At 42.2% G+C, this 14,661-nt stretch overlaps 1 protein-coding gene across 8 annotated transcripts; it reads left to right on the forward strand.

Annotated features, from left to right (window-relative positions):
* Positions 1-200: 200 nt before the first annotated feature.
* On the forward strand, positions 201-14,649 carry LOC5521805. Of its 8 annotated transcripts, none has more exons than XM_048721283.1 (16): positions 201-469; positions 622-876; positions 5,223-5,969; positions 8,649-8,789; positions 9,088-9,215; positions 9,679-10,104; positions 10,179-10,256; positions 10,325-10,415; positions 10,695-10,862; positions 11,111-11,206; positions 11,441-11,536; positions 11,723-11,815; positions 12,182-12,277; positions 12,700-12,795; positions 12,977-13,072; positions 13,642-14,649. In XM_048721283.1, the coding sequence occupies exons 3-16, from the start codon at positions 5,507-5,509 to the stop codon at positions 13,653-13,655; spliced, it is 2,082 nt and encodes a 693-aa protein (XP_048577240.1). In that variant the 5' UTR covers positions 201-469; positions 622-876; positions 5,223-5,506; the 3' UTR covers positions 13,656-14,649. The 8 variants fall into 8 exon arrangements, with proteins under 8 accessions (XP_048577240.1, XP_032222937.1, XP_048577242.1 ...); XM_032367046.2 differs by having other exon boundaries at positions 5,235-5,969; XM_048721285.1 differs by lacking the exon at positions 201-469 and having other exon boundaries at positions 609-876; positions 5,235-5,969.
* Positions 14,650-14,661: the final 12 nt, after the last annotated feature.

Consider the following 14,661-nt stretch of genomic DNA (forward strand, 5'->3'; position numbering starts at 1 on the left):
AATCCTCTTGCCGAAACCCTATGCCGTGTATACATTGAATCATTGGATTCCTAAGCGTCTCATGGTTTATTTTTAATGATAACATTATCTGACATGATTTATTCATTATCAACGCTTATTTTCAATTCTGCTGCGGACAATGTTCTGTCTATCGAGTCCACCCACACATTTACGCATATCTGTCCAGGAGCTCGTCACCTGGCCTACAGAACACTCGGTCACCCCACCAGACTCGACCTAAGGACTGATCTCTCCTTTTTTGGTGCTGCCTATCCCGTGCATTTCATTCCACTGGTCCATTTGCACATTTGAGGTGGTAAAGAAAAGTAATGATTGAGAGACCGCTTGTTCTGCCCACAGTGGGCTCACAGTGGGCCCACCGAGCTTTAGTCTCCAGGCGAACGCACGCTATCAGTAAACAGGAAAAAGGCTTCTTGGCTCTGCCCCAGATAACTCATCATAAAAAATGGTAACAAATGGAACAAGGATGAACATACGTTATTATTGATCGATTGTTTGTTGATGTGAATTCTTTAATTATAAAATTGATGTCATTTTGTCTCACGATTGTAAAGTTAACCTTTGGGTCTTCAAGCTGAGTGCAAAATTGTTCCTCCACAGAGTTCTGCCTCGCGCCACAAGCAGGCACGCGTTCTTCAAATACCATTTGCTTCTCGCACTCTTGAACGTCCTTGCACACGAATATCCCGCCGAGAATGCGAAAAAATTATTTTGCTTTTCGTAACATGAACTTTCACAGTGTGGAACGAGCCAAAAAAACTCGCGGAAATCTGCAAGGCTTTGCTGTGTGGCTGGGAACGAGGGAGACGAAGGAGCTTCATATTTTGGAGACAACCTGGTGGCCCTTTTCTGACCGTAAGCGAGCATTATTTTCCCTTGTCACGTTTGTTTCGAAAGACGTAAACAATCGATACGGATCAGTACATTTACATGCCCAAACGTTGCAGACTAGGTATGATAGTAATATTGATCATTTCTAGGTTTCTAATTCATAAATACTACTATTGACTTATGGTACATTAAGCATTTTGTTTGGTGTCTTCGTATAATAACTGCATCCATAAGTGTTAAAGATGTGAAGGGTCTATAATCAAAATCTAGGTTGGGCGCCCGGTCCCCCCCATGATGCGCGGAATTCGTTTTCTCGACGATCAAGCGTTATCTTGAGGAATCTCTTCCTTGCTAATATTGAAATAAATTCATCTATTTGAGCAAGCCTATGAATCAGCTAGGGACGGAGGGGGTCGTCTATAAACTCAACATCTCCCTCCTGCTCATAGATCTACGGCAAGTGGCGGTTAGATTTGGTGACAAGGTGGAGTGATTGCCAATAGTGCCAGCCAAACAGTGAAATAGTTGAATCAACTGAGAAACCAAAAGATAATGCAATTATTTGGAAAAGCACTTACTTAACGATGTTGATTTAACCAACTACTTGATTGGCAGGGCGAATTAGTCCGGCTCATGCTTTTTCCTCCATTTACTCTTGGCAAAGAACTTTTCGGTAGTAAAATAATTTTATTTTTTTCCAGTCCCCTGTTTCCTCCCACACGTCATGTGTAATAAACCCCAGTTCCCCCCCCCCCCCCCCAAAAAAAAAAGTAAATAATATATATATATATATATATATATATATATATATATATATATATATATATATATATATATATATATATATATATATATATATATAGTAAATACGCGTAATTAAGTAATACAAAAAATCAGGTTTGGGGTCTTGGGTTCTAGAGTCGAGGTCACGAATCGCCAAATAACCCGAAAGCACGAAGAATGAATGCTGATGAGACAGTGAGCCTAGCCTCGACACAACACTCTCATGACTTTCATCAATGAACAACTAAAGGCCAAGGCATATGAACCCTCAGATGCGCATTAAATGTCATAACCAAAGATGTTGAAACACCAAACAAAAATTCTTTGATGATCTCTTAAGATTTAACAATACTTCTCTCGGCTCTATTTTCGTAAAACAAAACATGTTTTCGTAGAAAGAAGATCTTGGTAATAATCAGATCAGTGGCTTCATTCTTAGTCACCCCAGCTGGCTAATTGGCGGAGATGGGTTGTTATTGTACGCTTATATCACGGGCTATATTAGATCGTATTGGAAGTAGCAAAGTGTTTGGATAAACCCCTGGCTTTAGCTTGTAAGCTATCGTCACGTATAGTGTAGTAGATTGTCAATATAGTCTCGAGCAAAGGAAGAGACAAAATGCAGCATTTGCCATATCTTCGGCCGGAATGTAACTGGTGATAATCTGATCTGGGTTTTCTGCACTTGGCTGAAGGACTCGCAGCCATTTGGCGCTACTGTCGTGTAACCTTGATTTAGGTGAGCTTTTTTTTAAAGGTCAATCGGCAGAGATAGAGCTGTACGAGTAAAGTACTTCACTTTTTCATCAAAGGCGTGGCCTAAGCGACAATATCTAAAATATTAATCTTTATGTCTGTTATTTATAAAATGGAATAGTTTTTCTGCTTGCTTCTAAATTTGTCCATTCAAAAGGTACCCAACTCTATTTACGTAACCCTAATTTAGCGGAGTCTAACTGGATCCGAGAAAGTTGTGATTGCTATTGGCTTCACGTTGGGCTGTTTGATGTCAGTGAATGAAAGACACACAGTAAGACTCATCAGAGCCCCGTGCGGCCACACGCAGATATGAGCTACGGCCTGCACAGTGCTAAAACTTATCATAGAGAATGGATAGCTTTGTTACCTCCCCGGCCCTCTAAGGAAGCAATCTACCCCTTGACGACAACAGGAAAACGGGTATAACAAATCTAAACTCGTCATTATAGACTGGTTCAGGATAACAAGCTAGTGGGAAGAGGGGGGGGGGGCAGAGCCCCCGGCCCAACCCCACCCAGAGCTACACCCAGTATTACGAAGGACATATGGAAGAAAATACCGTCTCCATACAACTCCCCTACCTTTCCATTGTGATGGATAAATAAAAGCCCAAGAAATGGTTAGTCTTCTATGCAGCCGTCCTTAATGTCACATGCCATCATATCTGTCTTGTTTATTATATCACTCCCCGAACGATGGGCAGTTGGTTTTTTAATCCACTAAAGGATGCTTGCGTAGGAGACTTGCTACTGTAGGCGAGAGCTTCTTAACTTGTCGGGCATCTATCGAGGGGGGCACGAGACATGAAGGCTAATATGGTCCCCGTTCTGGTATGTGGAACAGAATCGCCCATGGAGCAGGAAAAAGAGGAAATTGTTTTCGCAGCAGATCGTTTGACGCTAATTTGTAATAGATCGGAATCACAGGCGGCTGTGATTTATGCCGAATACTTGTGGTCAAACGAGAAATGTTTCCCAGAGTAATTTCATGCAATTAATCACAAATCCTGACGGTTTACACAAACGCCTATTTAAAAAACACACAGCATGGAAAGCCATCTTAGTGAATTACGAGTATACCTGGCGTCCCTCTTGGAATATTCCTGGCAACCTGAGAGGCTGATTCGCTTGCTGTCCACACTCAACTCATACATACTCAAACATAGCTACACCACCTGTTCTTAAACACTGTCAAGCGACTGCTTTTAAACAATTGATCAAGGCAATTTTTTCCTCGTTTTTTTTCTCTTTACCTTTTTTATATTCAAATTCGAATTTCTTATTTCTAAATATCTGACATGCATGGGGCAAAGGCGGATCCGCCCCCCCCCCCCCCTCCGTTCGGTTTCTGCCTTTTGTCACTCTTTTCATACTTAGGGTATCACTTTGTATATGTTTGTTAGAGGAAGTGAGGGATCGTGCCTTTCCCAGTCGGGCCCATTATACAGCACTTCAACCGATCTTAAAATATCTCGTTCTCTGACAAGAATACCGTCTGGACGCGAATGGGTGCTGCCCTGGGTGCTTAATCTATCCGGATTTGTAACGAACACCATGGGAACATAGCGCAAAGGTCTCGAGTACCGAACAGAACTCGTCAGTTATAGCTGGCACAAATAGCCACGCCACTCGTTGAAAGCTAAGTGCTGTAATTATAAATCAGCAGCATATAGAAACATGCTCCCCTGAGCCTTAGAGTCATCAGACTATCAAACTGTTTGATTGCGGTGCGCAAATGCCTCTGTCATGTTTTGATAAGATAGATGTTTTATCTCCGCGTCAGCAGAAACCGTTTAATATTGAATTCGCATTCATTTCAACCTCGAGTAATTGTTTTAATTAAAAAACAGTCGCGCGGATTACCAATACGGACGATTTCATTTCTGCTGTTTGTTCCCCAGTTCTGTTTTGCACGTTACGCGGAATGCTTTGAGTGGGGCGTGCATACCCGATTCATAGCCGTTAGCCCTCTTGCGTTCTATTTAGCTGTTGCCTATTTTTGTGTTGTTTAGAAAACCCGAGAGTGAGTATGTAAATTTAAAACGACGGCATATTGTGCCGACCATAAATCACCAGATAACTACATAATGTAACAATTAGCTTAGCTTATGCGAGTTCCCATCACCCCAGGTGACCCAGAGGGTTGCTAAACGCCAAAAGTTACTATACAAAAGTTAACTTCAGCTCGAGGCGAGAAGAAAATCGGCTCCTAAACACCGCGCCCCCGGACGCACATTGACCGCACACAGATTCTACCGCAAGCTCGTGCGGTCGCAATTACCAGGGCTCGTCTTAGCAGTGATGAATGTGCCCCTTCTATGCCACGCCCTATCGAGTAGCGGACAGCGTGGGGACAGGCCTGAATTAGTCTTTTTCTATTTTGCCACCCACTGAAGATACCATTAGTATTTGTCACGGAACATCACTTGTAATCTAGGGTCACCTCTACGCGAATTTGTTCCTCATAGCAGATAATTAGTTTTACGTAAACTTACTCGATAAGTGCGTGTAACCATGAAATAACTGGGCAGCTATAGGGGTAATAGGTCATCATATATATTATTGCATTTCTAAGCCGTTATTGATGGCAAAAGCTGCAGACACAGTGGCGGATTACAGAGCTTTAGAGTTCAAGCGGTACCGGTGGGATATCTTGCTGGTGCGTTCACACAAGAAGGTGTTCAGACCGGTGGATTCCTTCGCCTTGCGCGTGCACTCGACGGATGTTGAATGCGTTTGCGGTCACTCTAACACTCAATACATCAGTGTCGTGCAAACATCATGACATTAATTAAATCACTAATATTATACTAATAGCGCCTTTATCAGTCTGTATCTCAGGACCGGATTGATTTCACATCTATCAGTCGTTCAGCCGGGACACAACCACACACAAGAACAAGACTTGGTGCGATTCAATCTCTGGTATGCTTGGACCTTGACATCATTATATCGCAAATCAGAGCAAGGAATTTGGCTAAAGACGAAATTCAAGAAAATCCATGCCAAGAGTGTATATGGATAAGCACTGAAATCGGTGTTGAGAGAAAACCCATTGGGGATCCAGCAGTTTTATCCCAAATCCTGTTTACGCTATATGGACTTGTACTAGGATGGATTTTGTATTATTTTCTCGAGTTTCTCTCGTGGTATTAGTCTTTGTGCTTACTATAAATCCAGCGCACGCTTGTATCAAGCTGCTAAACGGATGGACTAGAATGACCGAGGCGCAAAGAGCGCAACTTGCCAAAGTTGTCTTCATCGGGAAGGTTGCAGACATTTACAGTTTGGACAATGAGACACAAACCTACGCCGCAGATTTTGAGATTCATCGAGTGCTTAAAGGGAGACAAATTATTGACGAGGTTTTGGCGAAGCACCCCGGACGCACTGTGAAGGTGTACGGATTTGGAGAAAAGCGAATGTGTTTTTCTGAAGTGTACAAAGGAGAGACCCATATGGTGTTTATGGTGTATCACGCAGCTTCTGGGTCGCTGGTGGCCCGGTATGACGACATATTCGGGGCCATCTCGCGAGCTACGGAAGAGAATGAAAACGAAGTCCTAAGCGCTCTCGGTAAGTGAGATTCAATTATTGTTTGCTGAGTTTCCCTCGCTGTTGATAGACAGTCATTGAAAAATTTTATTGACAACCTTTAGCTTTTATTTATTTCGCGCGATACAGACCGTCTGTAGTATTACGCATCACGCCTTAGAATTTCGGGAAACGGGAAACTATTTGAAGATATGCGCAATGACCAGCAGCGTCGTAATGTAGCTGTTGTCAAACACAACGCAACCCGCTATTTATACATGTAGCGTTTTTAAACACAAACCATCGTCTAGATAGGTGACCCTAGTCCCACAAGTAGATAACTGACTGACAGCCTACAAGAATTGCTAGAGAAGGGACCTTATGTTGCGAGCAATGGTATTAAATGTCTAAAAAAGGCGTGCGAACTGGATTTATATTCGTGTAATCCCTCGTGTTGTTTGCGCATCTCGCTTTGAACCCCAGCGTCAGTGTTTAGTCGAACTCAGTGGCAATCGCTCAGGGTTAAAAGTTTTGGCCTGATGATATCAGCCTAGTTTTCGATCGCGCGCGCGCTCGCTGGGAGGCAACGTGCTTATTGGATTTTGACAATTGGTTTAAAGGAGCAGCTTACAAATTGCAGTACCGCGCTACCAAGTTACAGAAAAAGCCGCAAGCTTTTCCCTTATCATCTTCAACTAATCGTCGCCAGCTTAAGGAAATTCTCTCACACCCTCAGAAGCACGGACACGAACTTGCCTCAGATTATTGACACGGCCGCTTATCCTGTTTGCATGAAGAAATTGATGGGCTGTCAAGTCCCTGCCTTCCGGAATTCGTATGATGCTAATTGTTTATGTACATTAGTCACAGTATAATAGCTCGCAATGGCCATTAGGTTTGCACATTTTCATTCCATGAATATTTCTGTAAACTTTAGCGTTTTATTACTGTGAACTGCTAGGAACACAGGCGACGTGATAAGGCTCTTTCATCGTATAAGACGTATGCCCCTCCAAGCGCCGTGAGCCCTTGGATGATCGTTTATGTCATCGAGCTTTGGATAAAGAATCCTCTTGTGGGCCGTTCGAATTAGGCTAGAATGAAACACACGATTGAAAGAGGATTATTTGTCTTTGAATCATCTTATCTTGTTTTTTTGGTTTCTGTAGTTTAAAACAACAAACAGTGATTTGACTAATAAAGCTTCTCAAAGCTGCAATGACTGAGCTATAGTGCGTTCGTCTCCAATACATAAAATCGAGTATAGCACAATTATTATTTTCCTTCGAGCAGTTTTCCACAATATTCGAACAGAAATTATTTCAATGTAGTCGCGCTATGCAATGACGTACATTTATCCGCGCATCTTTTTTTTCGCGGCAAGAATGCGTCATGTTGATTCGGTAAAGTTTAAAGGCAACCGTGTCGTTTTCTATTCTATTATAAAGTGGACACATTTAGCCGGCAGCCTTTGGGCGGTTCTACAATTAAGGTTCTTCACTCAAAAAAATGAGTATTTTTGTGGAGGCGTGATAAATCACCATCAAAAAACTGTTTATACAGCAAACAAAATGACTACTAGTAGAGGAGTCATCGCGTTGGTCGCTCGGTTATCGCAGGGGCTATTACCAGATAACAGTCAGCAACAAAACAAACACACAAACAAATAAATAATCCAGAAATCCAAGCGATCCTCTGGCGCCAGTTGAAGCGCGGCAACCTTTGTATAATCCCAGAGGTGCTGGTGGACTGCCAAAGTGTGGCTATAGCCGAAATCCCCGTGATAAATGATCGTCATGTAGGTAGACTAAGGTCTTGCTTTCTCTTGGTGTTAGATCCTGAACGTGACAAATGGCTGTTCAGAAATCAGACTGAAGGGCTGGAAATAGGTGCCTATAAGCTGAGAATGATTAGTTGTTATCGGATTTTAAGCGTGAGATTAAACACCCACTCCTAAATCTCCTCACCGCAACTATGATAAACGGTTTTGGCCTGCGTACGGTCCGCAACATGGGACTATATACAGGCAATTCTATCAATTCTGCGAACCCTAACGCTTTTATAGACTCTGCTAGTGTGGCTTTTTCAATAATTACATCCTTGAAAATAACTATTACTGGCACCTTTCTAATTAGGAAGAAACCACAACGAAGATAGAAATAAAAAGTATGGTTAAAATTGCACTCATCAGATACCCCGTGTAAAAGGGAATAATGTATTATATGGTCATGGCAGAACATGACAGCACATAGTGCGCAAAGAGCACATCGCCTGTATTTTGATATTTGAGTTCACTTGCAGAGGACTGCGGTGTTCTCTCTTAGGTGGGGGTGATTGTTTTAGTGAACGGTCGCTCACCCAGAATCCTATATATCAGGGCTAGGTTTATCATAATTCTCATAGCTAGATATTTAACCGTACCTTCAGATTTCAAATTGCATTAATCGGTTGCGCTAAACTAGGTAAATAGAGTTGTTCTCATATTTTGTGCACTGGTTTGGCTATAAATAGTTCATAACAGCTAAATTCTATTAAGGAAAATTTTCAGTTCTTCTTTTTTTAGTGTCTTCAAGCTCACCGTTTTTACAATATCGGTATGATTATATAATGACTTCGACTTAGTAAAACAAAACAACGATGGTGACAAGCTGCAACAACTGATAAGGTCCTTAAAGTCTCGGCATATCAGACCCCCAAATGACAACGTTTGTGTGTTTTCAGGATGGAGGGAATGGTCGCCGTGGTCTATGTGCACTCGGAGCTGTTCCAGTGGGACGCAATGGAGGACAAGACAGTGCGTTCATAATTCATGTGACGGCCGATCAAGGGACGGCAGAAAATGCAACTTCTTCAGCTGTTACGGTAATGGGTGCAACGCAATGTGTAATCATTAGCAAATAAACTTTTAACACCTTTAAGTTACATACAAATCCCTCTTACGACATGACCTTTTGTTTTGAAAAGCATTACCATTCTATGATAACACAAATTCTGTCACTTTATATTTACAATCTCTTTGACACTATTGACGTTTCAATTTTTCGTAAAGCAAACCATTTTTAGTTGTGACATTCCATAGTTCATTGTATCATATCAATAGAAAAGATAACAGGAAATTAGGTTATTTCTTTTTTCTCATGCCGGTGTTTCGTGCTTGCAGGGATCAAGAATGTTGGTCAGTATTTTAGCCCCGCCCATCCTAACAGAGTCAGCTCCGTGGTGCGGTCGGGAATCCCTCGGCACATCCGGCTCCGTGGAGACGCGCCACTTACCCTAAGGACGCCCCAGGTAAACCTTCTTAAGCCAAATGGTAATACAAGCCGCACCCCACCCATAAAAGGGCGTGGCCGTGATATAAATGAAGTATAATATAGCGTAATACTCGCCAAAGTCATCTACAGCTGCACTACACCAGGCGCTATCAACTTCTAATAACTAGTATCATCCCAGTCAGCTCAGGTATAAACAAACAAATAAACTTCTTTCAGTTGGTTTACTTGCCCGTTTCAGTATTATATTTCTGTATTCCTAATTAAGTATTGTACTATTTGTATTGCTCAGATGATTTTTTTTCTATTGTTCAAATTTGTTTAAAGTGTTTAGTACTACTTATTTGTTTTGTTCAATCTACCAAGAGTTTCAGTGCTCTCATACTTGTTCCCTCATCAAACGGTTTCTATGATGCTTTTAGGTTTAGTTCATCACATGCAAGATCTTGTATTACTTATCTATTGTTTTAAATCTACCCTAGGTGTTTCAGTATTATTTCCCGGACCATTATTCGATTCTGATTACCTTTCGCGTGCAACGTCACAACTCAGACCTCTACTTACTCGCGCTCAAAGACTACGAAAGCAGTCACATTCAGTTCGCTATCCGACTGGCCCGGAATACAATCACCTTTGAACTCGCCAAGAACATGGACTACAATATTAAGCATCGATGGTCCTACGAGTTCAACGTGGGTGTGGTTCCTCACACTTGGCACAGCGCGACGTTCAGCTTGCGAGAGAGGCAGATAACTTTTTACTGGGACTGCGAGAAGGCTGGGTCCAAGAGTCTACCAGGAAGGTTTACGTTCGCCCCAGATCCCCTGGGAAGCATTTCGCTCGGTCAGCCAGTGAAGGCGAGGGCTGGTAATAGCAGACACACAAGCAAGAATGCGAGACACAGAGTGGTAAGCGTGTGGATGATGAATATTGCATTTATGATTGGAAGAGAAAAATCATTTCACTCTTTCTTTTTTAACAGGTTGAGATTCGAGAGCTTTTTTTCATTCCGGATACTCGGGCCGCTCGACAACACTGCCAAAAGATGAAGTTTTCAACTGTAAGCATGAATTCCTTTCTTTTCAATCGCTAGGAAAAGCCTTAACATTGTACTGGTCTTTTTAACAGCGTAAGCCTAGTCGTGGCTTTATGGAGGGGAGCGGGTTTGATGCAGATCTTGAAGGATCCGGGTCTAATTACGTCGACGACCCTGAGCAAAGTAAGGAGCTACTAAAATATCAATACGATAATGCGAAACGAATAAAGAAACTGTTTTTAAAAGAAAGCAAATAAGCTCTTTTGGTTTGTGAACTCAGCTTCCCACTACCAAAGAAAGAAAAATCTGAAAGACCAAGAGAACCTTAGGGAACTTGCGCTATGAAATCACGTGACTGTTTGGGTGGCAAACTAGCGCGCGCTCAGGGAACTTGCCACCCAGAAAGTTCGCGTGATCTCTTATCGCAAGTCCCCCATTGCAACCTACGCTATTGTTTGACAGTTGACATGGAATGGTCGTCATGGTCACCTTGTTCACAATCTTGTGGGCGTGGCTTACGCAGGCGTGTTATGATGTGCGTCAATCTCGATGACAGACCGCCAAGCAGTCAATGTCTACAAGCGCTGCAAACATCTGAGGAGAAACCATGCAACTTGCAAGAATGCCCTGGTAAGACTTAAGTGTCCTTTATTATCTGAGATGACCCTGTTTCGTTTCGGTGTAGTAGAGTACAAAAGTAGTAGAGTACAAATTTGAATGTTGATTTAGTGTGGTTTCGGGTTCGGTCCAACACTCTTTAAGTGTGGTCATGCATTTGTTGAGTTGACGAGTTTTATGTGTTACCTGTCATTTTGCATATATAACAAATTTGTGTTGTGCCTGCGTGTTTTCTAAGCCTTTACCCCATTTGCTTTTAGCTCAATGCGGGCTTCCCTGTCTGAATGGTGGATCTTGTGTCAGTCGCAACACGTGCGCTTGTAAGAAAGGTTACACCGGTGAAAGATGCGAAAAAGGTCAGTAATGATCTATCACCGAAAGAGGGTGTTTTGTTAATGTCATATAGTTACATAAACCTCCAGTTACAATATCTACAGTATGACAAAATATATTTCACAGAATAATGAACATTTTAAACAGGCTGTATGACAAAATATATTTCACCGAATAGTGAACATGTCAACAGACAAAAGACATTAGAAATCTAGTCAACGATATATATTAACACATTTCTTTTAATTTCCGCACAGTAACATGCCGAACGAGGTGCTATAATGGCGGTAGCTGTATAGGCCCAGAGACATGCAAGTGCAGCGACGGATTTACAGGACCTCAATGCAAATCACGTAAGCAAACGCAAATCAGTGCAAACAGAAATTACAACATATGATTATCGATAAACACTTAAAGTTACGAGGAATCTTCAAATAAACTATGCTTTCCTCATATTATACCCATGACTGCGCTCCCCCACACCTCCTCCCCCCTCGGCCAATCCTTGGAACGCGCCTGACACTAGATTTCTATTGTAGCTGTGTGCAAGACAAACTGTTTGAATGGCGGGGTTTGCATTGGCCCTGGAAGATGCCATTGTCCGCCAGGATATTTACAGCCCAACTGCAGAGGTAAAAACAAAACTATACTGTAATCCGGACTCGGATACTGTATCGAACGATGACTTCAACTTTACTTTCTCCCCTCGGAAGTACAGAAGTGCGATATTCGGCTAAAAAGTACCATCTTACGATACAAATATCTTTACTCAAGCGAAGATATGGCCTTGATACAAGGACATTTTCAATTAATTCGCGCTCCATATCGCAAAATATAAAAACAAACTCTTAGCAAAAATACCTCGATTATACGATACGTTTTTCTTTCTCTCGAGGCATCTCTCCGCAGTTTGTACTGTTAGTTGATGATTATTATTGACTTGATTTTGACAATAATCTCAAATTCACATACGTGCATTGTTTGTTTGATTGTAATAGCACAGTGCACACCGACATGTAGTAATGGAGGAAGGTGTGTGGGGCCAAATACCTGTTTATGTCCGCCAGGCTATCATGGCAATCACTGCCAAAAAGGTAATTTCAAATGCATATTGATTTTGAGACCACCACACCACACCTTAACACATCTCACCACATCACACCATAACCGCATAACCACAGCACAGCATCGCACAGCACAGCACCACACCACACCACACCACACCGCACCACACAACAAAACACACAACACCACAGCACAACAAATCACACCACACCACATCACACCGCACCCCACAACAAAACACACAATAGCACAACAAATCACACCACACTATAGCACAGCACAGCACAGTACACCACAATAAATCACCCCAGCCCACCCCACACCACACCACATCACACAACAAAACACACAACACCACAGCACAACAAATCACACCACACCACACCGCGCCATGTCATGCCATCCTTAACTCGATGGTACCATTCCTTATAAATTTTCCTTGCGGTTGCAGCAGTTTGTCGGCGGCCATGTTTGAATGGTGGACACTGCTACGCTCCAGATACGTGCTCGTGTCCCTATGGATGGCATGGAGCAACATGTGACCGAGGTGAGCTTGCAATAGAACTACAAAAGGAGAAAGACCATTAATAGAAAGTAAACAAGTGTTGAATAAGAAACATATTAGAGGAAAAAGCAAAATTCACACAAAAAGTCTAGAAGATACTATATACACAAATTATTAGATCTTAGATATACTTTTTTAATCATTCTCGTTGTTTTGTCTCCAGCTCGGTGTTACCCCAAATGCCGCCATGGAGGTAAATGCGTCAAACCGAACATGTGCATGTGCCCACGAGGATTATACGGCTACTACTGTCAGAATGGTAAATACACACTTAACCATGGCTTACACAGGATAGGCGTTATCATGACAAAGGTTACGAACATAAACCAGGGCGGTAGCAGGGGGTGGAGCACTGGGGGCACGATCAGCCAAATTTTTTCAAAAGTTATAAGGAAATGACCAGTAGGGGCGTGGCTGTGCCTCCAATATTTTCTTAATGTTTCTGTATTTCGCCCCTCCAATATTTCGAGGCCTGACGGCACTGTAAACAGATGCTCAAATTCTCGCTCAGAAAGGCTTACGGACAAACAGGGGTTCCCTTGCAGTATTCAACTGAAAGCCTGCTACCCATGTATTTCGATATTATTTTCATTTATCTGGGCCCGGCTAAACTAGCTTATAAGCAGGTGGGGCCTAAGTAGAATATGTTTCGTCCAGCAGTGCTATGTGTTTCCCTAAAAGTTGGAGCTGTTTTCAAGATTTAAAAATACTTGCATCTTGATTATCAGTATTATGGCTTTATTTTCAGCCGCTGTACTGCGGGCTTACTAACGGCTGGTTACTGAGCCTAAACCTTAGTGCAACTTACTTTTTTTTCATTCTTCAAAGGTTCGAGATACTAGATTTGAGTCATGGATATCAAGTTTACCAAAGTACCAGTATCACTGAACGTCTGCTTTGTGTTTACATATCAACCAATGACGCTACAGCATTCGCGAGCGCGTGACCATGACACAAGACATCACGTGATGACCAGGGGTACATCCTGGTTATACGCAGGGTTCCCTATCGGACAGACAAATGATAAATTGTCTTTTAATCCAATAATAATTATTTATTAGAGTTTAACGAGAGACGTGCGTTGAGATAGAAAAAGTTTATGCAGTGCCGGTTGAGGCATCAGAGTTATAGAGTACTTAGACAAAAAGCTAGTCTGCTGTGCAGTCGTTCTGACCCCTGTTATGCAGTGCGCTGAGCTCAAGCCCCTTCCTTGACAGAGGTTAGAAGAACTGCGTAGGCAAAACTATCTATTTCAGATAGATCACTTATTTTTTGTCGTCTCCGACCATTTGGAAAAGCATGCTTTCGCTTTTCCGTGGTTCGCAACTCTTCTTGCTCATCAAAGGCAAGTTTTAGGCGCGTTCCCAGGATTTGCTGAGGGGGGACGGGGCATTCATAGGTATGATATGGGCAAATGGAATAAGGGTAGTATTCGAAGATCCCTCAATATGAAATGACCCACTTTTTGGCCGCCAAGGGGAGGTGCGCGCGCACCAACCAGAGTACGAGCCTCTGGTGTAAATATACTGTGATTTTTTTCATTACGAGCTTTCTTCCACCTTCTAATGTATATGAGATGGATATAAAACAATATTAAATTACAAGGATTTAAATTGAGACACCTGTGTTGACAGTGTCAGCTTTGAGTAAAATGTTTTTATCATAGCCGGCCGGCAAGATGCTTGCCAGAGGAGTATGCCTCGGGCATGGTAAGAGCATGATATCCCCATATTGGGCTAGATGTGAAAGGGACAATGATGAAAATTGTAGTCCCTTGCAAGTAATACTTGAAAAAAATATGTAAAATAAGAATACAGAATAAATAATATTAACCAATTTTGTTGTTTA

This window comes from Nematostella vectensis, chromosome 2, assembly GCF_932526225.1.
Source record: "Nematostella vectensis chromosome 2, jaNemVect1.1, whole genome shotgun sequence".
NCBI lineage: Eukaryota > Metazoa > Cnidaria > Anthozoa > Actiniaria > Edwardsiidae > Nematostella > Nematostella vectensis.

What these genes read in the sequence shown, in the direction of transcription:
- LOC5521805 (XM_048721283.1), top strand. Translation starts at nt 5,507, where the DNA reads ATGGATTTTGTATTATTTTCTCGAGTTTCTCTCGTGGTATTAGTCTTT. An exon ending in TTACCCTAAGGACGCCCCAG is followed by an intron (nt 9,216 to 9,678) that starts GTAAACCTTCTT and finishes AATCTACCCTAG; the next exon opens with GTGTTTCAGTATTATTTCCC. An exon ending in AAAAGATGAAGTTTTCAACT is followed by an intron (nt 10,257 to 10,324) that starts GTAAGCATGAAT and finishes TCTTTTTAACAG; the next exon opens with CGTAAGCCTAGTCGTGGCTT.